The following is a 25,654-nucleotide window of genomic DNA, read 5'->3' as shown; positions in this document are numbered from 1 at the left end:
ATATATATATATATATATATATATATATATATATATATATATAAAAAAATAAAACATTCTACTTAATTACAAAGTTTGTACCTCCCATATCAGAACATATAACAGAGTATACTTGTCCATGTTAACATATGGATTTATTTATCTTTGTAATAAGAGAAATATTATATATATATATATATATATATATATATATATATATATATATATATATATATACTGTATACTATAATAAATATAAACACTTTATACTGTACTATAATAATATAAAGTTTCAATAACAATAATTTACTAATAACAGAGACTCATTTTTAGGTTACAACATGTTTACGCTAGACTACATGCACACCTCTACCAGTTGATACAGTTTGGAAGTTTACTTACATTTGGAGGTTTACATACACTTATTATTATATTGGGATTTTAATGATTTATTGAACTGCTTTTTTTCAATTATTTTCAGAGGCAGAATGACGGACAGCATGCTGAATACAACAAACAAGACTGTGGTGAACAAGAGCGGTGGGCAGCCAACTCCAGCGCCCGGGGAGCAGAGAGGGTAAAGGGCCTTGCTCAAGGGCCCAACAGTGGCAGCTTGCCAAGCCCGGGAATCGAACCCACAACCCTGTTATCGATAATGTTACATTTAAAATATTATTCATATTATTATTGTTATTATTATTATACAGAACACTGTCCCAGCTGTTAAGAATGGTGGTGGTACCATCTGGACTAGCATCTGGATTACTAAAATAAATGTAACCAAATATTAGGTGTGCTGTGTGTATATTTTTGACCCTGTGTTGATTTAAAAAATCCAACCTTTTGACCAAATTCTTTTTTTTTTAAGATGGATGTTGTCACTCTGCTCACATTCTGCTCCCCAAAAAAGAACAGCTTAAGAAAATTATTGAATGGTCAATTTTCCAGTGTATCATTAATGAGTGTATGTAAACTTTTAACCACACCTGTATACCAAAACTTTATAGAAAATCCCTTTTTTCACTCAAATAACAAGCATGAACGTTCACTGCACAGACACTCAGTACACAGCTACTACTGCTGCTACACATTAGAAGTACTACTGAATAAGTGAAGAAAAGAATGTGCTGCTAAATCAATGTAATGCTCACTAGCGCTCATGTACAATACTGATTTCACAATGGCAGATTTCTTCTGATGAAGAACTCAAGTGAGAAGTAAGAAATTACCTTTTGAGGTTCATTAATGATTCTCCGTTTTTGATTACATGTATGGTTTTCCCTGCAAAATGTGCATGAATTATAAATATAACTAACCAAAACATTAGAACTTGGTTCACATGTCAGACTATGAGCAGTCAGGAAATCAGCAAGCATGCTTTTCCAATCAAACTCCAACTCCAACCTTTATTCCAGTAGATCCCTGAGTCTCTCCCTCCTACCTTAGAAGAAAGACACAAATGCTCCTGGACAATGCCCTGGTTTTGTCGGCCCCTCCACTTTTCCCTGCTTTACATTTGAGAACTTCTTCACATCTGATTGTCGTAGTTGGGCGTGGAGTACTGCTGCTGCTGCTGCTGCTGCTGCTGCTGCTGCATGGCCCCCTGAGCAGCTCCTAGAGCTGCTTGCTGTGCGGCCTCCTGTACGTGGGGGTTTTTCCAGGCGCCTGTGGTCCACTCCTCCTGAGCCTTGCTCATGCTGCCTCCACTGCCACGGTAGAAGTTATGAACCTGGTGGATGGACCAAAGAAGCAGGTATAGAAAGTAGGTTGAGTTTAAAGGATCACTCTTTCAAAAGCACTTAATAAATCACAAATATCTATAAAAAATTTTATTGCATTTGCACTTATGTTGGTTTGTAATCTCCACACTCAGGTTATAGGACTTGCAAAAGGCATTAGGGTTATTGGGTAATCATTTCTGGCAGGGACATGGCTCAAAATGATCTTGAATTTGGGGTCTAGTGACACTAGCTTTGGATATTCTGAGGGAATGATTAAGGACTTTTGTAAGTCGCCCTGGATAAGAGCATCTGCTAAATACCATAAATGTAAATGTACTCAACTTCTTTGTAGGACATTTTAATGAACTGTATCACTGAAGTACACAACATTCATAAAGATTTCATAAGGAATTCAGCAGCTTTCCAGTCATAATTCATAATTATAAGCTATTACATTTTATAGATTTCAAATAAAGTAATATAATATAAACACTGGCATATGGCAACAGCACACACTTTTGAAAGTGTAAGATCTTTGCAGAACTTCTGGATTTGAAACTGTGGAGGAACCTCTTAAGGTGCTTTGAGGAACCTTCAAGAAAAAGGTTCTTTGAAGGTTCCTCATTTGAGAACCTTCCTCCATTTGAGTGGAGAGCAGTGAGCACACACACATCCAGAGCGGTGGGCAGCCAACTCCAGCGGAGTAGAAAGAGTTAAGGGCCTTGCTCAATGGCCCAACAGTGGCAGCTTGCCGAGCCTGGGTATCGAACCCACAACGTTGGTGGGTTGAGACAACTTGGTGGTTGAGGTGGGCTTAACTCCTTAAACAGCCTAGGGCCTACCGTTGGGCCAAAAGTGTAATTACTTACAAACTTAAACTCTATTACCAAGGAATAACCCCACCAGTGTGAACAGAAGTCCCTGCAGTTACTGAGTAATACGGCTTAGTGTGTAATAAGCCTTTCTGCGTTAGGGGGTTCATTTAGCGAAGCACTGATGAAGAGAAGTGCCTAGCTGATCACCCCTGTGAAGAGACTGTAATGTAGTGGGTGATTAGAATATCGGTGAAGGGAATGGGCTAGGCCCTATGTGCAACACCAAGTATTAGGGGCAGGATTTGTTAGTTTCTTGCAGTTTTTCACTAGTTTATTATGCACAACATTTGTTCATGTCTGGAGGAGCAGATAAGCAGTCCGATTGTGGCATGCTGTTGTAAATATATGCATATAATATTTATATTATTATGCCATTATTATAAATATAAATATACAAAAAGTACAAAACATTCATATAGTTGTTAATAATTCAACCAGTCATAAGTTAAATAGTCCAACTAAAATGTGCTGGTGCTGACTCACTCTACTTTTGGGAATGAAGTTATGAGTTCTAATGGCAAGAACGTTATGAGCTATAACAAATGAAGATAATGTTTTGAGTTATGAAGAGAAGTTTCTGTGCGGCAGCTTACCTTAGTGAAGGCCATGAAGGACAAAACAGCGACAGCCGTAAACATGATGGTGGGAATCAACATAATGATAGAGGCAAAGATGCTGGTGCCAAAGAAGGTAATGGTCCCTAACCAGCCGCTGAAGGAGCAGAGAAAAGGAGATTATATCATATTATATTATTTATGCAGTATAAGAATAGCTGTGTTTTATAAAGCAGAGACAAAGCTCCAATCATAATGACAGCTCTATCCAGTCAAATGATTCCATGATTCCAGAAATGTGTCCATAAACAAAGCAGAAATACAGCAGCCTCTTACCAGACGCCCCACCCCGGAATGCCAATGGCTTGGATAATAGAGATAACAACTTGGGCCATGAAGACGAAGAAGAAAGCCATGAAGTTGAAGGAGCTATCTGTCCTGAAGACAAAACGATGGACAGGGTGAGATGATGGCAGATAGGTGGTGGAAACTCTATTTTGTCCCAAACTGTCAAACCCACAGGCCTTGTTTGCTGGCCTATAAATAAGAGCTCTCAAAACTGTCAAGTAGTGGACAATGTAGAAGCTCCCATGACAATTGGTGTCAAACTGTTGAAACCCAGAATACCTCAATATCTTCTGCACTGTCTTCATATAAAACTATACTTCCAGCATAAACAAGTCCCAGACTGCTTTTTATTGCTTAGAAAAGGAGATATTTATGAAGTATGCTACTGACACCTATACTAACACCTTTATGGAATGCTAATACCCTTAAACTCCACGACCCAGAATAATACACCAGTATTAGCCAGAGATTAATCAATATGCACTTCATGACATATGGACGACCAAACATCCTATCTATATGTACTTGCTGAATGTGTCGTTTTACAACAATGAGCATTAATATGGATTTCTTGGACTCTTCCAGTAAGACTTTCCATTAGATTTTGGAACGTGGCTGCAGAGATTCGCTTCAGGTCAGCCACAAGGTCTGGCTGACAGTCAATATTCCAATTCCTCTTTAAAAAATGTCAGACGGGGTTGAGGTCAGGGTTGTGTGTAGTTCAGTCAGGTTCTTTGACACCAAACTCAACAAACCCTTTCTTTCATTTTTGCTCATTTTTTGGGGGGTTTTTGATTTAGTGAGAGTTTAGCTTGTTTATAGTTACCCTTGTGTAGTTAGTGCATGCTACTAATGTTAGCTTACCAGCTCCAACAACCTGTCTTGTTTAGCAAATCACCTGGTCTTTCTTACCTTCTTTTGTCACTTTTGTCTGGCCCACCACTTTGTTGTGCCCCCCATCTTGTCTTGTCTATAGCATTTTGGTCTCTATATATACACTATACATCCCATGAAACCCTATGCCTTTTTTTTATATATTTGATCTTCACTTGGACAATATTGAGAGATGGAGGTAAAACAACTAAACAAATTCAAGTGAAGAAATGTTTAATTTGTAGAACATGATTTACCCCCTAAACAGCCTATGAACCGCTGACAGGCCAAAAGTGTTAGCTAAAGCCTGCTCGAAATGATGCAAAATGCAAAGTGCTAATCTGCATATTTGTGACATCATCACATTGTATTTACATGCTGCATAGTGTCACATGGTATCAGTCCTTTACACCATATTGCTTCTTTCTTACTCTCTGTACAGGATAAACCAAATTAACTACGTTTACAGATTTGAGAAGAACTAAACTTAAAGGAGAAGCAATCAACAGCTTTGTGATCTGCAGTACTGTTTGCATATGTGCATTCACCTCTAGGAGTAAAGGAGATACAGTAAGAGAGAGTTCCTCTTGCTCATGAGCAGTTTGGCTATTCTTTTTAATAGGAAGTAGGTATGGTTTGTACAAAATGACGCTAGATTTGTGCCTACTATACCTAAAGGGGTCTAAAAAGTCAGGAGAAAGTTTCTCCCACTTGTCTATGCAGAATGGTTTTCAAGGGATTTCATGCATACATTCTGGAATTTAGTTTTTTTCAAAAGGGTAATTCTGGACAGTTCTGACAATTCTACTTTTCCTACTGCAAAGATGGAAGGTAGTGGGTGGTGGTTAAAAATGGATTGTCATATATATATATATATATATATATATATATATATTTTTTTTTTTTTTTATTTCTAAACTACTCAATAAAAAAATAAAACATTTGTACAAAAAAGGCCTTTATGGGGTGTCCTAATTGTTTTACATGATGGTATGTATTGCTACTTTGACATTGTTACATTTTTGTCATTAATATGTTAAAATTAAAGTTGTTGTAATGTTGATATGAAGCAGATTTTATTGTTGAAATTGTCATTGTGGGCACTTTCCTCCCGAAACACAAAAGGGTCCTACCCAAACTCATACAGAAGTACACAATTATCTAGACTGTGATTGTATGCCATCACATTTAGATTTACTTTCACTAGAACAATGGAGGCCACGCCTTAAGGAAACATTTCCTGAGCATTATTCCTCCTCCACCAAACTTTACAACTGGCAACCTATATTAGGAAAGGTAGCATTTTCCTGCACCCACCAAACATTTCTGCTGCTATTAGAGACCACGGTAAGCTAGTTTGGCCTACTGATTCACTACTAGAAGTAATTTAAGTAACTGACTTGTTGGAAAGGTTGTGAGGTCATGAGGTTCACTATGACCCTTTCAACTGCCAAAGTTTGTCTATGAAGGTTGCATGGCTGTATGCTTGGGCATTACAATCAGGAAAGCACTAAACTGTGAACTACATGGGAACTACAAGTGACAGGACAGGGCTGGGAATCACAAGCTTAACAGGACTTACTTGAAGGCCTTGTAGATCGGTCGGAACCAGCACACGTAGGAACAGGGTGTGAAGAGGATCAGCCAGATGATGGACATACCAAAGTTAGTTACTCCCCCACCACCAAACATCCACGCCATGCAGCCGATGAAGTTCACTGCCAGAGTAGCACTGTATACTAAAAACAACACAGTTGCATTAGTGTGTGATGTTTACCGCATAGTGTGGAAAGAAAGAAACAAACTGCAAAATGAATTTTGTCCTAAAGTTTCTGCTGCAGACAGAAACTAGAAAGAAGTGTGAGAAGTTGTAAATATAGACACCCGAAACAAAGCCAACACACACAAACATTAATTTAACAGTGTTAACATAAGGCAAACACACACTCACATGCTACAACCACGTCGACAACAACAGTAACATGCCACAAACCAAACATATAGAAACTAAAGGAGGTTATTAGCATAAGGCTAGCTAACATACTGCATAGAGTGTGACTCACTGGGCCCTATTTTAGCGATCTTTAAGCGAGCCGTGAACCACACAGCGCACAGCTTGATTTAGGGTTGTCAAGTGTGTCTTTGCTATCATAACAACGGGAGAAGAATGCCTTGCGCAGCTTGAAACGCACAAAAGGCATGTACTTAGTCTTTTAATTAATCATGGGTGTGTTTTGGGCGTTACGTGCAATAAACCAATCAGCATGTCGCCTGCCATGTTGCTCTTTAAGGTTCTTTTACAGGTTGCTCACGGCCTGGGAAGGCTTGCTGAAGCGGTGGAGTGTGTCGCCTATACAATAAAGTCATTTTATTTTGTATTTCTGTTTATTGATGATGTAAAAGTTTGCATAGCTATGGGTTTGTGCACTGCTGTGCGTCCATGTGTGCGTGACAAGCGGAGGTGTACGCGGGTTGGGCACGCAATTCACTGACAAGATAGAAATGATCGTCTGGCTGTTAACATCCGCCTAAGTTGTTTTCAGTCAGTGGTGCACCCGTGTTTTCCCTTGCCAAGATAGCACCACGCCAGATATTTACCTGAATACACCTCATTTCGAGACCACCACGTCTATCAGCGTTGATATATTCGCAAGCACCGTTGCTATTTAAATGAAGCAGACCGAGGGTGTGAAAATAGACTGTTGGCGGGGTGTAAGATAGCAATAAGCATCACAATGCGCCTTGTGCAGGGTGTAAGATAGGGCCCATTAGCTTTGAAGCACTTACAAACAAAGCAGAGACAATATGTGACTCAAACCAAGAGCATGCCACCACACTCAAATCACCACGGAGATCAGGAATACCTGCAGGGGTTTCAGGTACAGGGGATATCTACAGTAAGAGATGGCAGTAAGTCACTAGTAGTCTACAGATGTCTGATAAACATACTGAAAAGAGCACATCATTAAAATGTATTGTCATTGTTATACTAATATTGCTATGTAGCAGATTTTTCATCTTGTTGTTACTGCAGACAAAATGAAAAACCATCCCTTCATCAATGAGTGATTTCATGAGTCTTTTCATTGATGAGATAAACATTGATGGGAACAATCAATGACACGCTAAAGGGTCCTCCTAAACTATTTTCACACATATGAACAGGGCTGTCATGATAACATTGGTTTTCTAGCAAAACCAAAAGTGGCTCTTCCATGGCATTCCATAAAATTCCAAATCTGCCCTTTAAAAAGCTATATTTACAAAACCCTCCTGAGCTGTGCAGCATTTATGAGGAAGACTCTGACACTCACAGATCCACAGGTAGTAAATCCTTTTGCACAATGTCCTGTGCTGGTCTGGGATCTCCTCAAAGTCCTGGTAGAAGCAGGGCTTCAGTGGGATAAACCCAGGCAGAGGGGGGAAATTATTTTCTGTGGCACAGAAAAAGAACCGGTGGGTTATTAGAACGCTTAAAGATAATGAAATAATTATATTAACCTCTTAAACTGTAAAATCCATCTTATATTCTAATATCTGGATGTGTTATTCCTAAATCATAAGAGTGAGGAGCGCACATCTGGAAGCTCAGTTTCATGCATTGCTTTCTTGTAGTTTGAAATGGGATAGATTTACATACCAGCCATTGGGATATTTGATGTAGCTTATGGAAACTTGCTCTTCAGTAGTGTTGAAGTGAAGAATATGCTTTGAAAGGAGATGAAACAGAACAGTTGGCACATATCACAAGCCTGAAGTGAAATGAATATAGGATATATAGAGTCAAATACATCAAACATTTTACATAAATAAGGTATCACACAACCAATAATAATAATAACAATAATAATAAGAATAATAACAATAATAATAATACTTTATGCTTCTATAGCACTTTTCAAGAACACAAAGACGCTTACAATTTTCAGTATATAAAGCACCCCAGACATAGCACTGGACATGGGCAAGAACTAATGGAGGAGCAGTTTAGACTTGACACCTTTTAATCTCTTGAGATGTTGAGATGCCTGGTGACCTTAGTGAGTTTGCTCCTTTGATATATCTTATACATTATTTAAACACGAGAATAAAAAATACCTAAAACAAGATCAATTAAACCTTTATTGTCAACTTAACTACAGTCATGTGCAAAAACATTATGACCCATGAAAACCTTTGTCTTTTTTATATGGGTGTTTCATCTCAATTTGAAAAATACTGAACAATGGAGGTAATAAAACTAAACATACATTTTAATAAAAAATTATTTGTAAAATGTAATGATCAGAGTGGTAAGAAAATATTGATATATAGAAGTATCATGGCATGTTTTGCAATACTGTAGTGATTCTCGATTCTTCAGATCCCACTGGTCTGATTGCATAAGAAGTTCACGTTGTCCTTTTTCTAAAATTGGAATAAAAAATCACCCTGCTGACAGTATCGAAATATATTACAATATATTGACTCTATTGAATCATAACCCCTGTATTGTGATATTTATCGCCAGGTTCTTGGTAATACACAGCCTTAGTAATGAATATAAATGAACCCTTTCCTGTGAGAAGAAAGTAAGGACACCCCACATTTCAATCAGGTGCAGAACCTCAGCTGCAGATGTTTAGAACATGGTTAGAGAGGATTTCAGAGGAACCTGTCTTATTTAAACCTCAGATATTTAGTTTGGTGTCTCAGAGATTTAGTTTAGCTTGATTGTGTATTGTTGAAGTGAGTGGTATCATCATGGCCAGATCCAAAGAGCTTTCTGAGGCCTACAGAAAGAAGGCTGTAGATGCATAGAAGTCTAGTCAATTACAACTCAGTCATTCCACTGTCTACTAAAAAAATTACAAGTGAAACAACTGTCAGATATAAACAATACAGGTATACTACAGAGAAGCTTCTTCTTCCCACACGCCATCACAGTCATGAACAGCTATACATTACATTACAACACTGCGTTCTGAATACAGTCTATTACATACATACATCCTATCCAGATGTTCTCTCACTCTTCTTTCTCTGTACTGCACTTTTATTTGTCTGATAGTGTCTCTATCAGATAAAAAATCTGTACTACAGTGTGTGTGTGTGTGTGTGTGTGTAGGTTGGGTGTGTTTGTTACTTCTGTAATGTCAGTTATTGTGCACTGTGAGCTACTGTAACCAAAAACAAATTCCTTGTATGTGTAAGCATACTTGGCCAATAAAGTCTGATTCTGATTCTCTCGTGAATGGTTCAGTATCTACTGTAAATCTTTCATTATCTGCTATAAATGATTCAGTGCCTTAAAAATAAATGATTCAGTATCCACTATAAAATGATTCAGCATTTTTATAAATGGTTGTAACCACCATAATAAAAGATTTAGTATCTATAATAAATGATTCAGCTTTTACAAATGAATGAGTCACTAATATAAATAATTCTATATCTAATACAAATGATCCTGTAACTATTACAAATGGTTCACTATCTACTATAAATTATTCAATAACTGCAAAAAGAAAAAAAATCAGTAACTGCTATACATAACCACAGCAACTGCTGTGAAACTGACATGCACCATATGTGCTGTGAGGGTGAGGAACTGAAGTATGGGCTATATGCAGGCATTTATGGTTTGAAGTTTTAAGCAGTAGTGACATTTCTTAATCCACCAAACAGCAAACTACCAACTCTCAGCAGTACAGGAAAGAGGCACTTGCTTTGTTAACCAGACATACTGGCATTAGGTCTGGCTTTAGGCAGATTTTCCAGGATCACAACAGACCTGAATCCTCTCATTGTATCAGATCACACCCTAAACCCACACTGAGCTCATCTGAAACACCCAGCAAAGCTTTAAACACTGCCCGACTCCGAAACTCACAACTAAATGATGTTCTGTTGAGAATGGCTCAGCATGAGAAGGCCTCTGTACACCAGGAGTTTGAGACAGAGAGGCTCTCAGTTGAGTCGTGAGAATAATCTTCTTACCTTCTCGTACACGCTGCTCGGCTGTTTAACACCTCCTGAGTCTCGTAATGCATGCCATGCCTTTCATTCGACTAGCAGTTACAGTTTAACTGAGTCTGCTTTAAGCAGCTTGTGGGGAAATATCAGGTTTATTATATCTCTGGTTTATTTTTGCAGTTAGATCGTCTAAAGTCCTGCCTGTTATGAGGCTCCTCCCTTCCACAAGAGCGAGCTTTTCCGTTCTCGGTGCGCCAGCCAATAGATGGGCGCCTTTGCTGTATGCTCACGCCCTATTTCCGCTCGCTGAGCCAATCACACGTTGACCTTGTGATCGCTGTCCGCGGTGCTGAAGGAGCCATCAATTCATCCCCACAGTCGCTGGACAGGGTGCGGTTTTCTTTCCGCCTGTATTCTGACAAGCTCCGCCTTCCGACCTACTGGACGCCGGCAGGCAGCCTGCTCAGGAATACGAAGCACTGGCCAATCCCAGCGCAGGATGGGGAACATGGGGGAAAAAAGCTAAATATGACAGAAAGTTAAGCAATGAAATAAGTCTCGCAGAGCATGGAGATAATGTGAGCCAATGTAGGGACAAGACATTCCCTCCAGTGGGTCAAAACTCCTTATTATGGGAAAACACATTTCTCCATTAATGGTTGTAACCACTATAATAAAGGATTTAGTATCTATAATAAATAATAATTCAGTAGTTTTTACAAATGAATGAGCCACTAATATAAATAATTCTATATCTAATACAAATAAATAATTCAATATCTGCAAAAAAAACAAAAAAAACAATAACAATTCAATAACTGATATACATAACATCAGCATCAGCAACTGAATGTGCTTTGAGGGTAAGGAACTGAAGCATGGGCCATATACAGGCTCCTGTACAATGCTCTCAACTCTCAGCAGTACAGGAAAGAGGCGCTTGCTTTGTTAACCAGACATACTGGCATTGGGTCTGGCTTTAGGCAGGAGATTTTCCAGGATCACAACAGACCTGAATCCTCTCATTGTATCAGATCACACCCTAAACCCACACTGAGCTCATCTGAAACACCCAGCAAAGCTTTAAACACTGCCCGACTCCGAAACTCACAACTAAATGATGTTCTGTTGAGAATGGCTCAGCATGAGAAGGCCTCTGTACACCAGGAGTTTGAGACAGAGAGGCTCTCAGTTGATGAGAAAAACTTCACCTCACTTCTCCAATGTGCGAAAAGACTTACAGGTTAACTCTTATGATCCATTGTGTTGAGTTTTTGAGACCCAGATATGCTGGGTCAGTGTAAACCAGCGTTTATGTCGATGTCTATAATATCCCAGTGCTTTTGTTGTCCCTATTTAGAAGTGGGGTGTTTTACCCATAGGAAATACCTATTTACCCCATTAGGGTGGGCATTTACCTCATAAGAAGGGGGGTTTTGCATTAAGGGAAGGGAATTCTGCCATTAGCAAATTATATTTTGGTCCATTGCTCCATTTGAGCAATACCACACCAGCATTAGACCAGCATAAACCAGCTTAAATTCCAGAGCAGCGTGAATTATGCACTGCAGAGGGTCAAAATATCATCCTTAATGGGGCAAGACACCTCAACCATACTGGAACAAAACCGCTAGCAATGGATTCAATTATTATTAAGTGTTTAGATGAAAGGCAAAGTGGATGGATGGATTGACAGACACACCGACAGCTAGCTAGCTGGACGGATAGACGGGTGGACAGATGGACAGACAGAGACAGATAGATGGATGGCTGGATAGATTGATGGATGGATGGATGGATGGATGGATGGATGGATGGATGGATGGATAGCTAAACAGATGGACAGATAGGCAGACAGAGTGGCTGGATGGATGAGTAGATGGATGGACAGACAGACATAGACAGGTGGATACACAGAAAGATAGATAAATAGGTAGATAGACAGGCAGACAGAGTAGATAGATGGAAGGATGGATGAATGGTTAGACAGAGACAGGTAGAAAGAGTTAATGGATGGATGAGTAGGCAGACAGACAGACTGACACAAAAGGATGGATGGATGGGTGAATAGATGGACATATGGGCATACAGACAGAGACAGGCCCATTGCAATTGACTAGTAATATACAATGTAACAGGCAGACAGACAGGCAGACATATAGATAGACAGACAGACAGGCAGATAGATAGATAGATAGATAGATAGATAGATAGATAGATAGATAGATAAATAGATAGACAGACAGACAGACAGACAGACAGACAGACAGACAGACAGATAGATAGATAGATAGACAGACAGGCAGGCAGGCAGGCAGGCAGGCAGGCAGGCAGATAGATAGATAGATAGATAGATAGATAGATAGATAGACAGACAGACAGACAGACAGACAGACAGATAGATAGACAGACAGACAGACAGATGGAAGGCTGGATGAATGAATGATAGGGATAAAGGCCCTTTGCAATTAACCAGTAATATACAATATGACCTCTAGAGGACAGTGTGTCTTCCTCAAATCATTAAGCCTGAACACAAACTCTGATTCTCATCATAGTTTCATTACATTTGAACTTAAAATGAACTTTGGCCATGTGATCATCGGCACCACTGCTTACACATTTGTAAATATAATGATTATCACTATTATTAATATTAATATTAACCTGTGTGTTGGCAGGGTATTGTCCACTGACAAATCAGACCATATTCACGGACAGATCATCAGATCAGTCTACACGCTGACTGTGAACTCCCTCAGACTACTCAGATCTGGAACAGCAGGTGGAGTCATGTGCGCGCGCACGCGGGCACACGCGCAGGCACGTTCACTCACTCTCGGTCCACACAGCGGTTCAGCATCGAGGCTGTGTGTGTGTGTGTGTGTGTGTGTGTGTTGTGTAATCCGCGGGATTAGAGCTCAGCTTTAGTGTTTTTTGGCTGAGCGCAGTTTGGGCAGCGCAGCCCCAGAGCCTGGCATGGACCACCTGGACATTACACTCTCTCTCACGCTGTGTGTGTGTGTGTGTTTGGGCGCGAGGGGAGGAATGAAGTAAGTCTATCTGTCAGGATGCTGCGCGGATACAGACCGGTGAGTGTGGGTCTTGCTGTTTGAAGTCATTTAGGGGGGCAATGGGGAAGTTCTGAAAGTTGGGAACCTCTCCACTGAGGCTGGTTCAGCAGCGAGGCAGTGGAATGATGACCTGTAGATCAGCATGAAACCGTATATGCTTTCATAATTTCATCATTTTCTATATAATCATTTTAAATTGATGAGGTGTTGAAAGTGGACTTCACACAGCAGATAGTTCTCTGCTGTTCATTGCTGATGTTGCCTTTAGTACACTAAAAAAGAAGGTTCTTGTAGGGTTCTTCAGTAAAAGTGAGGGTTCTGTGTAGAACCATGACAACTCTGGTAAGCACTGGAAGTTTCATGGTTCTTCTCTGTGGTGGAGAAACTGTTGCAGATGGCACTTTAAGAACTCCTTCACAAAATATTTTTGTAGCTACAAAAAATGTTCAGTACCAGTTAGCAGAGCTGCTGGGAATGGATCATAACCTATAGATGTTTTAAAGTGAAAGTCTGTGCCCTTAAAAATGAGGGAGGGTCTTCAGGGATTTATATTATATTATATATTATATATATATTAGTATTTAAATGTTTAACCCTTTAAAAAGCCTGGCAAAAACCTCTGTCACTGAGGAATAGCCACACCAGTTTGCCCAAAAGCCCCTGTAGTTACTGAGTAATACACCTAAGTGTGTAACAAGTGTTAATGGGTTAAATTTATGAATCTAAAGTTATTATAGCTAAAAGGTTCTTCTCTGAGATGAAGACGTTGTTGCATATGATTCTTCAAACTTCAAAATAGTAAGTTTCAAAAAGAATTCCACTACTTTTAAGAGAAAGTCTGCATATCGTCACTCTCCAATGAAAAACATGTATCTCATACCGGGACTTTACAGGAGAAGGCAAAAATTTTCTTAACTTTGGATGGACGTTAATATAAAATAAGAGTTTATTTAGAGTAATTTGAGCATTTCTATTGGTCCATTCATCCAGAATTACTTACACAATGTGGAGAGAGCAGCTACAGGGTTCAAAACATGGAGAAAACTAAAAACGAACAAAAATGGAGATACATGTTTTCATTGGACAGCAGTTATTTAGAGACCATTTTGCTTAGAGTGGTAAAACTGTAAGGGGTCTTTAGTAAATAAATAAATACATAAATAAACAATGTTGTTGCACATGAGTAAAATCATCCTAGTTTCAGGATGGCACATATAACTGTCTATGTCTCAAGTTATTTGACATAGAGCCCAGAATGAGTTGTACAACAGAACTGTAGATGATTCTGTGTAACTCTGAGAATAAAAGTTTTATTACATTTACAATCCAGATAATTTATTTGTTGATCATTTAATGGTTCCTTGTTGGTCTGAACAGCTAAAACTGAAAAATCTAAAACATTCATTCAAATTCAGTGAAGGTTCAGTTAGAGAAGAGTTCCTCAAGCCAATCCTGTACAATGAAGCTGCCTAGTATTTAAATGAGCATCTTTGGTAGTCAACAGCTGAATATCAAATCAAATTACAATTCAATATATTTCAGCAAGATTCATTGTTAGTTTTCCCACTAGATAATTTACAACAAGTACATACAAAATACAGAATTGTATTTAAAACAACAGGCCTGATTGTAAAGTAACTTAATTTTTCTTGAAATTATACATGATGTTTTTTCTTATTTATTTATTTATTTATTTATTTATTTATTTATTTCATTTTTTTTTTTAAGCAGAATTGTAAAATGACAGAAATTGTCCAGGTATTAAAACTGACAGCGCATTTTCTTTTTTTCTGGAAAGTGTTTTCTTTTATTTATTTATATATTTTTTTATAGTATCTTTTAAATAAATATCCTTTTCTCATTTTTTTCTCACAAATGTAAAAAAAAACAATCTTAAAATAAAGTGCTTAATAACTTAATAACGAGTGGCATTAGACATTACTGCTTTTAACGTTTCGCTTTATTAACACTTTCTTCTCAAAACTCTTTCATCTCTTCGCTGTACATAAGTCACAGTGCTCATCGAAATGTAAAGATCTGATTGGCTGATTAGTGTCACATGTGATATTTACACTGCATGTAATTGAATTAGTTTTTTTGTGTGTTTTCGCATTATGAAATTTTAGTTAAATCACATAAATCTAGTGCAATATTCTCTTAGTGTACATCTCATATTTTGAACACACTCTCTCTCTTTTTCAGGCTCCTATCTCCAACAGCACTCTCTCTTTCTGTGGGACTGATAACTCCTCTGCCTATAAGGTGGACAATGGGCTGTTGAATAATGGCTGTTTCCTGGACGCTCTGGGAGTTGTCCCGCATGTCTTCCTCCTCTTCAGCACCTTCCCCATCCTCTTCATTGGTTAGAGTCTTCTGTTTACATGAAAGCAAACAGAATGAACTGTTCAGCAGTTTGGACTGTTCTCCTCCAAGCGAGTTGAGCTGTCCAGTAATGCTGCATCGGGACAAGGCTTATATAGAACTATATCTTATACAATTGGCTCCATTCAAAAGTATGAGGTTACCATTTCAAAAAGGCAAGGTTATGTAATGACATCCCAGTGGTGGCCCTAAACTCACTAAAAATTTTATGATTTAACAGAAATATTAACTATTAAAAGGGCCAAACATGTTACGAATAATAACAAATTGTTTTTACTGTGACATTTTGTCTCTTGTCGGGGGAAATGCTTTGGGGGTGGAGGGGGCAGGTAATGTCATGGGTCATTAGTGAGCTGATGGATTTAAGAGTTAATATAAGCTCAACCATTAACAGCAATTTCAATTTAGAAGATTGGGGATTACTCTGTCACATCCTTTGCCTGGTCATTTAAGAGTATTCTGTCATTAGCTTGTGTGGTACAGCAAAAAATGAATGTACTGAGTGATTTGCTTGTAAATATTACAGTTATGGTGAACAAAGTTAAAGACAAAAGTGTGTTAATGATAACAAATGATGACTGAAGTAACTTAAATGCATTATTATTTTCAGTGCTTATTCTGTGTATAAGGTCTGAGTGATGTGGTTTCTGTAGGTTGGGGCAGCCAGAGCTCTAAGGTCCACATTCACCACAGCACCTGGCTTCACTTCCCTGGCCATAATGTCCGCTGGCTGCTCACGGCCACCTTGCTGTTCGTGCTGGTGTGTGATATAGCCGAGGGGATCGTCTCAGACGGGTAAGAGCTCATTGTGATGATATTAATATTTATCTACCCTTATTTGTAAAAACAACAAAAAATGGAAGTCCATTGCTTTGTTCTATTGAATGTTGTAGTAGTATATTGTGTTTTGGGCCTTTCCTTGGTCCTTTTTAAAGTTTGATCCTTGGCAATGTTTCAAGAGAGTATGATTGGCTTCAGTGTCTTTGGAAACTGCCCACTAGTGTTCTCCACCAAGCGTGTTTAGCTGCCCAGTGATGTACAGACAAAGTACAATTTGCCTTGCTACTTTTACTTAACTACAGAAGTATTACCACCTTTGTCCACCCTGGTTAGAAAGTATGTAGTGCGGCTTCATTATCTTGCAGGAAATGCATAATAACTTCCATTCTTCCAGCTTATCAGGTATCATGGCACCATGTAATAAAACCATGTAGTGAAATAACCAGAGTAAGACCTACCTAGCTGGTGGAAAGTGGCCATGACTGAATCAGTGACTCAACTAATCACACTGTTGAATCATCAATTTATCAAACCCTTGAACTGCTTGTGTTGAAATCTAACCAAAGTGTTGATTTCTTACACGATCATTTGTCTTTCTTCAGGTTTAACCAGTCTCGCCATGTTCACCTCTACATGCCTGCTGGGCTGGGCATACTGGCTGCTATTACCTCTATCGTCTATTATCACAACATAGAAACTTCCAACTTCCCCAATTTACTGCTAGGTATGCACAGTGAAAACACTTTTATTTGATGACTGTGGGACTGAGTGTAGTTATAGGGACATGGTATCAGTGTGTTGAATGGTGTCCTACGTTGTCTCTCAGTACACCCATCCATGCACCACTACAAGTTCCTACAACGAGAGAAGAAGCAGCGTTCTGTAGTGACTCTAAACAAACCCTCCAGTCACCCAATTTGAATCATTTGAGATATTTTGATTAATGATTAATACTGAGATTAATACTACAATATTGTATTAGTTAAATTGGGGTGTTTGCTAACATGAAGAGAAAGAACAGTTTCTAGGACTGAACAAATGTGTGGGTGGAGCATGGAGGAATCAGTTGGCATAACATTATTAGAAAATATGACCATGTTTCTCAGGGGTGGGAATCTCTAGGCACAGCACGGTTTGATGCGCATGTGGGCATAACATTTTACATGAAGGAATTTACACAGTCCAGCAGCAACAATCAGCCATTCCTCCGTTACTATCATCCATATCTGCACCTGTGTGGCTCTCTCTCTTTCACTGCTTTAGTTTGGAGCACATGAAGATGCTAGCTGCTAGCTGTTTTCTTCAGTGATCCCATGACTTCAGTTTTGGTCTGGTTGTAGAGAGTGGGGATTGCTGTGTCATTAAAATAGCTTCAGGATAGGACACTTCTGTATCTCAGCTCCAAGGTGGGCAACATAGCGTGAAGGCCCTGGATCTCAGTGGCTGAATACAGACACAAATTCTTGGCAATAAAATTGGTGAAAAAGTTTGCCATTTCCAAGTTGAGTGGAAGCTTTGACATTGCATGCTCGAAGGTCCCTTTAGTTGGCAGCAACAAAAACACCCAGTTGTAGTTGTTGCCAACCAGAGCCAAAGTGCTTCCATATACTAGCTTTTAACGCAGAGGGTGCTGGTTGGATTTCTTGCTTATTTATTGTGCGTCTTTGTTATGTGCACACCACAGACTGTTCAGGTGCTACACTTCAGCACTTTTGAGTTCCACCTTTTGCGCTCTGTCAATGTTGCATTATCAAAATCGTTTTCTAAGAATTGGTCGTGTGCATTGAGATGCATCTAAAAATCAACATTTTCCCCAGCCTTAATATTTCTACATTATATAGCGTATCACATAAATCAGATAATCCAATTCTTAACCAAAAGAGAAATTGTGCAAAAGAAATGTGCGAAAAAAAGTGTAAAGTCAACAATGTTACGATTTTATCTCCTTTTTTTGAAGGTAACACTTTGCTGTGTTTTTTGTCTTGAAGCTTTGCTCATCTATTGGATTTTGGCTTTTGTGACTAAAACCATCAAGTTTGCCAAGTACAATGAGCATGACATCGGTGTTGGGCAGCTACGCTTCTGCATCACAGGCCTGCTGGCTTTGCTCTATGGCCTGCTGCTTGCTGTGGAGGTCAACGTTATACTGTGCAGGGTAAGACCAAAAAGAAAAAAAGGTTTCATTTGAGTGGTCCATTGTAGACATTTAACATGTAACAGAGGATATATTAGACCTGCTAGATGATCATTGATTTCTCAGTTGAACAGATTTGAACTTGGACTCTAAATAAAGTGAAGAACAGCTGAATTCAGTAGACGTCTTTAGTAAATGTCTCTTGATAATCTAATCTAATAGTGTTCGGATGCTGCTACATCACTGATGTGACCACTCCAAATTATGTGTGTCAGCAAAAAGAGAATGTAATTTTTTTTACATTATTTGATAGCAGCGGTTGCCCTTCACATTGAACGTTATGTAAACGTGTGTATTATGATTAATGTGCCAATTATTAGTAATTATCCTAAATTTATCCACAAATTGTCACACTGACTTTGATTAGGGCTGCACAATATATAGTTTCAGCAGTGCCATCACAATGTGCACATGCACAGCAGTCATATTACAGGCAAACGTTTTTACAGTTTGACAGAAAAGGGAAATTCACTGGATTGTATTTGCATATCACAGAAAAAAAATTGTAATGTCCATTTTTTCCAGTATCATGCAACCCTGTTCTAGATCATATCAGAAAAGCTAAAGTTTCAGCTGATCTTTAAAGACGCATTTTCTGATCCCCTTTCTGAGGCACGTCCAATTCTCAGTTGCTCACAGAAAACATCCAATAAAGAATAATAACATCGAACATAATAACATGTAAATAGTATAATATATTGTGGGTTAAAGGTTACACTGGTACAAAATAGGCTCTGAGGGAAACCTTTTCATAAATAAATAAGCTACCAAATTAAATGGACACAAAGACACTTACCTATGATGTCAACCAGGATCGTCTTTCTCTCTCTCTCTGTCTCTGTTACATAATCACGTTTTCAGCCAGCCTTCTCCATCTATGCAGGATTAAGAGAACAGAAGCATTGAGCTAGCTGTCATCTGTCTGTTTTGTTAGGTCTGCATCTGTCCTCCCCACCAGAGCTGGGGGTGATGTGTAAATCCCTCGCTTTCACCCTATCGTTTAAGCTGTTTACCAGGAGGGAGAGGTGACGGGAGGTTGGGGTTTTTTGGATTGTTGGATAACCGTCCAGAGAGTCTCTATCCAAATTTTTAGACATCTGATTGCGCAGTTTATAAACCCAATACAATGTATTGTTGCAGTTGCACAACCACACAGGATTTTAATGTTTATTTTGGACAAAAAAAGGACTGCATGTGAGATTGAATATTGTTCTAATGTCTTTTAATCATTGCAAATTGATTCAGTTGAATTGATGCCTTTAGACTATATAGACTTTATATAAAAAAAGTGTTACAAATAGTTCTTTAAGTGATGATGCAGAAGAGTCATTTTTAATTTCCATAAATAATAATTTTTGCGATTTTGCATTGTTGCATCTGCATTTATAAAAGTTTATATTATTATTATTATTATTATTATTATTATTATTACTTAATGCACTCTGCATTGTTATTTCTACCTGATCTGCTGCTGCCACTCTAGTTTCACTCTCCTGTTACTGTGGCTCCTAGTAAATGATTTGTATAGCTTCTCTTTAACCCCCCTCTCCCCGCCCATCCCCCCGATAAATATATATACATACTTCTAGTATATACAGTTTCCTTAGGGATGAATAAAGTGTTGTCTTATCATATCTTCAGCCCATAGTTTAGTTAACTGAGCTAATTCCCAAGACATATATTTAGATGGTGTGTCTTTTTTATAACCATTGGGTTACCAAAGTTCTGTCAGTCCTTCTGTGCAAATCAATGACCTCTTTAGCTGTTATGGTGATGGTGTGAGAGAAATTCTTCACTGTCCTCCTTCTGGTGCTCATGTGTTCCAGCGCTACGTGTTCTTCCCCCATCCCACCGAGCTGAAGCCCCCCAAAGACCTGCAGGACCTGGGAGTCCGCTTCCTCCAGCCCTTTGTCAACCTGCTGTCAAAGAGCACCTACTGGTGGATGAACACCTTCATCACGTCGGCCCACAGGAGGCCCATCGACCTGAAAACCATTGGCAAGCTGCCCATATCTGTGAGAGCCATCACCAACTACCAGAAGCTACGTAAGGCCTTTGATGCACAAAAGGTATGTGTAAGGGCTCTAAAATAAAAATTGGTTAGAACTTATGTCCATTGTTTTGGGGTTTGGTGTTGGGGATAGTGTTACATATTGACAGTGTCATGCGAAAAAACATTGTATCTCCATATAATGTGAATTTGGGAGCTGTTCTTTACATTGTATCCAAATTCCACAATGGATAAATTAATAGAAATGCTCCATAATGGCTGGAAGTACAGTTTTCTTATTCTCCTAAACGTGTCATTTTTGAGATATGAGGTTTTTGCGTGACAGTGACGATCTTTGTGAATATAGCTCTTAATCAAATAAAGCTCTTCATCAAATTATGTGCAGTTAGGTTAATCTGTAGGCAAAATACAACAACAATATGAAGATTTGAGGGTTCAAATAAAAAAAGTGTGGACCAAAATGCATTAGGAGACTTTTACTAGTCTTCCTAGCGTTGAGTTTCTTTTGAACTGTATGAGTTTAAAATCAAGATGGCTTCACCACACATCAACAGTAACAGTAATAGAAGCAGTAGTATTATACAGTTTATTAGTGCTTATATCAGTTAGAGTCTAACGTCTATCTGTGGACATGTTTCCATGGTTTTTGGATGCACAAAATACCGTATAATGCTTTGTTATCCATTGGTATTGCTAACAATGATAACTAGGACAATGCTAACAATGCTAACCTTAGATAAAATAAGTGGGACATATTTTAATTGGATTTGCCATAAAACACCAGTAAAGGATTGTCAAATCAGTTGTAGTAAATTCCAAAGTCTTTAGCTAACTGATTTTGGAAATGTTTTAAATAGTGTATAATTATTAGAGTGCTTGACTGGTTTTACTTGGGTGTGATGTCATTCCCAGCTGAGGTATGTAGATTGTCCAATTTTGATTAAAAAAAAAAAGATATATAATGTATATACAAACTGCCACAACTATTTCATGAAACTGCTGCAACTGTGTTTTCCCATGGTGCTGAGGACTGTAGGAGGATAATCAAGGGGAGAGTTGTATTGCACTCAGCAAAATGTTACACAGGATTAAGCTGTAGCCAAATCTATGACGTATGTGCAGAGTAGCAGAGCTGAGAAGACTCTCAGAAGAAAAACAAAAAAACTAATATCAAAAAAAGCACAGGACAGTATGTTTGTGTCTGCTTGTTTGCTTTGTTGTCGCCTTTTCTCTGTGAGGGTATAGTGTCCCAGAAAGTAAAGAACTTTCTTTCATTCGTCATCTTTTATGGCATGGATGAAGTGAAATTGCTTGATGTAAGATGTCACATTAAGGTCTGGACATGTTTTTGGAAATGTTTGGAACGTTACATAAATGCTGAAAGACTGGGACACGCTAATGTCTGAATAGAACTTTATAAATTACTTTACTTGGATGGTCAAAACAAAAAAAATCAACTAACATTCAACTAAATATCTATTAAATGCAACTGAACTGTAAGTTGAATGTAAATTACTGTCAACCTACATCTAACCCTAACCCTAACTCGAATATCAACCCTAAATCAACCTAACTGTAACCCTAACCTTAACCTAAAATCTAACCCTAAACCTAGCCCTAGAAGGGTAAGTTTAAGGTTAGGGTTAGGGTTATGTGTTGGTATTCTTCAATAGACAATCATTTCTCTTCAACTTACAGTTAAGTTGCATTTAATAAACATTTTGCTAGTACAGACCACGCTATGAGAGGCTTGGAGTTCAGGTTGGCTTTACTTTGGTGGGATTAGACAGGGTGGAGGTGGGTGTGACGTTTGTTCGACAGGGACTTGGACTGAGAAGCGAGGTTATATAAGATGCTTGAGGGCCAGGAGGAGGAGTTTGGGGCGTTAGTTGAATGTTAGTTGTCGGAATGTCAGGTGAGCATTTATGAGGCATCTACAATAGACCATCTAAGTAAAGTGTTATTTAACTATTTTATAGTATATGAATGCAGTGATGGTGTAAATACAGTGGTGGAGGTGGGTGCAACGTTTATTTGACAGGGACTTGGGCTGAGAAGCAGGTTATATAAGAGGCTTGAGGGCCAGGAGGAGGAGTTTGAGACATGGTTCTTCTCCCAAAATTTAGTTATGTCATAACTCCACTTAGTTGAATGTTAGTTGTCAGACATCCAAGTAAAGTTATACTTATTTTTTTTATAATATATGAATACAGTCAATGTTACAGTTAAAGGTACAGTATATCCACTGATAGACGACTGGCAGAATACAATTAAACCAAACTTGCAGGAAAAAACATTATGTTGTGTCAATCCAGTCCAATTCTGTGTTCGTGTGCGTATGTGAGGCAGACAACTTTTTGCCAAAGGATAAGGGATAAGAGGGACAATATTTTTGTAATGCAATCAATTTTATGTCAATGAAATCTCGGTATTACAAAACCTTGAATTATTATGCAACACTGTCCACTCCGAAATCACAACCAGCAGTAACAACATGACATTCTGGAGTTTACAATATAATCTGGGGGTTCATGTGTTGCATCTAAAATGTTCCCTGTAGAAGATTTGTTCCAGCTTTAATGTTTTTGGAAAATCAAGATAGTCAACATAATGTGTCCCCAAAGATGAAAGGGGTGCCCAAACTTTTGCATAAGACTGTATATACAATATATATATATCTGTTTGTGTGTGTTTGTGTCGGTCTGTGTGCTGTTGTGTAGGAGAGAGGAGTTATCCCAGCGCATGGTTCAAGGTGGATATGGCATGCTCTGCGGCAGGCGTTCGGCAGGCCTCTGCTCCTCAGCATCACCTTTCGCATCCTGGCAGACCTGCTGGGCTTTGCTGGACCCCTCTGCATCTCCGGCATCGTCCATCACATCAGCCGCGACAACCACACCATCAAACCCCCGGTAAACCTACTTCTACTAACACATATAGAGCAGATAAGAGACCATTAAAGCTATACATTTGTATTATACATTTTTGCTATTTACAGTACAGTTCAATCTTCATTTGGAATCAATTATCATATTAACAGCTGCTGATAATTATCGAGTAAAAATATGTGTTTTGTGCTTTTTCACTCAATAGCAGTTACACACTGTATGCATAGTAAATACTGTATCTCATCACTTATGCAAAAATGACAGCTTTACAGGAGAAGGACAAAATCTTTACTTTCAATAGAAGTCATTGTAAAAAGTTATTTTGGAGCATTTCTATTGGTCTGTTCATCATGACATAATTTGACACAATATAAAGGACAACTACCAGGGTGGCATTATGGAAAAAATGGCAACAATTTAGATAAACGGCTTTTGTATGTTATGCAAGTTATTTGCCTTGATGTTTGATCACCATTATACAAATAGAAGCCATTCTGGATATTTTTTTTATCTGATGTGGATTTTTTAATAATATTTAATTCCCTACTATTTGTAACATTGTAGAAAGTATCTGCAATCTGTGAGTAGGAACATATAGAGTATAGAGGTCAAGAATCGCATGGCCCAGACCTGTCCTTTGATTAAGAACTGAATGAGGGCCTGTGCAGCTGCAATAAATGGCTGTATTGTCAGAAATGACCCATCAAGCTTTCATACTCATGCTGGAAAACAGAAAATAATCAATATATCATACTCTGGTTATGGTAAAGTTGTACATAGCATGCCCACATCATGAACATAAAGTAATGTAATTTGTTGCTGCAACAGAGTAGGGAGAATTGTTCTGCCAGTATTACATGCATACAGGTTGGTATGCTATGCTTTTTTTCCTTAATTTTTCATAGCTGAATTTAAATAGCTGAATATAGTTGAATATTGAGAGTTTGGCCCATGGAGGTGACAAACCATGAACCTCGAGCTCTGTAAGTAACCTAGTAAATAAAACAGGCCTGTATAATTGTCCAATTCCATAAAACCCAAAACTGTTACATAACTGTCTCAGCTTATTTTATTTAAACTTGTTTTCACTCCATAATTATTGGTAAGTGTGTATAGGTATTCATGGCAAAAAATTAACTGAAATAAAAAAAGTGGAGAAGGTGAAAAGGGTGTGCAGACTGTAAAAGGAAAAACAGAGTGTTTAATTCTGAGACAAAATAACAGGGTGGTAAACATGCTCCCCAACCAGAGATATACTTACAATAAACAACTCATCTCTTTAAGCAATTAAAGTTGAATTCTTTCCTATCTTGTGCCCATACATTGTAGTCTCATATCTGTATGAAAAAGCCGTATCTTTAATAACTGAGTAAGATCAACCTGATCAAGAGGTTAAAGAACCAACAAACCTCTAATTTACACCCTTTTTCACTAAGCAGTAGACATCAATACTGCCAATATATGTGTGTTGAAGTGTGAACTGCATGAGCAATTTGTCACGTTCTGTTTTCTGCAGGTCAAGCTGCTTGGGGTCCACTTCATATCCTCTCAGGCTTTCCTAGCGAACGCCTACGTGTTGGCAGTGCTGCTCTTCTTGGCTCTGCTCCTCCAAAGGACCCTCCTGCAGGCCTCCTACTATGTAGCCATAGAGACCGGCATTAAACTCAGAGGAGCCATTCAGGTTTTAATGTTGATTATTAATTAACTGTTGTAATTTTTTCATGTCTTTACTCACAGCTTATTATTATTTTTTATCTGAATTGCCTTTCTCCTTGACCTAGTGACCCTATATGCACCCTATGTTCTGTATTTTCAGTGTAAGATCTATAATAAGATCATGCGTCTATGCACCTCCAACATGTCCATGGGGGACATGACCGTCTCTCAAATCTGTAACCTGGTTGCCAGAGACACCAACCAGCTCATGTGGTTCTTCTTTCTGTGTCCCAACCTGTGGGCCATGCCAGTACAGGTCAGATCACCGGCATGCTCTTATCTTATATATATATGTACAGTACCTCCA

At 38.5% G+C, this 25,654-nt stretch overlaps 2 protein-coding genes across 2 annotated transcripts in view; one reads left to right on the top strand and one right to left on the bottom strand.

Moving 5' to 3' along the window:
• Positions 1-200: 200 nt before the first annotated feature.
• On the bottom strand, positions 201-10,525 carry scamp5b (secretory carrier membrane protein 5b). Its single transcript, XM_072695074.1, has 7 exons — positions 10,330-10,525; positions 7,991-8,058; positions 7,665-7,784; positions 5,933-6,089; positions 3,466-3,567; positions 3,169-3,286; positions 201-1,708 (listed from the first exon to the last, which is right to left on the bottom strand). Exons 2-7 carry the CDS (start codon positions 7,995-7,997, stop codon positions 1,508-1,510), a joined length of 705 nt encoding a protein of 234 aa, XP_072551175.1. The 5' UTR covers positions 7,998-8,058; positions 10,330-10,525; the 3' UTR covers positions 201-1,507.
• Positions 10,526-13,376: 2,851 nt separating this feature from the next.
• abcc8b (ATP-binding cassette, sub-family C (CFTR/MRP), member 8b) overlaps positions 13,377-25,654 on the top strand; it is a 38,343-nt gene continuing 26,065 nt past the window's right edge. The window contains exons 1-9 of the mRNA XM_072694632.1: positions 13,377-13,397; positions 15,582-15,741; positions 16,415-16,556; positions 17,144-17,265; positions 18,530-18,696; positions 20,562-20,804; positions 23,467-23,655; positions 25,148-25,312; positions 25,448-25,603. Of these exons, the coding sequence (XP_072550733.1) occupies positions 13,377-13,397; positions 15,582-15,741; positions 16,415-16,556; positions 17,144-17,265; positions 18,530-18,696; positions 20,562-20,804; positions 23,467-23,655; positions 25,148-25,312; positions 25,448-25,603 (1,365 nt within the window). The remainder of the gene's footprint in view (positions 13,398-15,581; positions 15,742-16,414; positions 16,557-17,143; positions 17,266-18,529; positions 18,697-20,561; positions 20,805-23,466; positions 23,656-25,147; positions 25,313-25,447; positions 25,604-25,654) is intronic.

Source organism: Salminus brasiliensis, chromosome 13 (genome assembly GCF_030463535.1).
Source record: "Salminus brasiliensis chromosome 13, fSalBra1.hap2, whole genome shotgun sequence".
Taxonomy (NCBI): domain Eukaryota; kingdom Metazoa; phylum Chordata; class Actinopteri; order Characiformes; family Bryconidae; genus Salminus; species Salminus brasiliensis.
This window is presented reverse-complemented; position numbering and strand designations above follow the sequence as displayed.

Excerpts from the sequence above, each read along its gene's own strand:
- scamp5b (XM_072695074.1), bottom strand. Across the intron at positions 6,090-7,664 it reads GATTTACTACCTGTGGATCT|TATACAGTGCTACTCTGGCA; the intron begins GTGAGTGTCAGA and ends TGTTGTTTTTAG. Across the intron at positions 3,568-5,932 it reads CCGATCTACAAGGCCTTCAA|GACAGATAGCTCCTTCAACT; the intron begins GTAAGTCCTGTT and ends TTTTGTCTTCAG.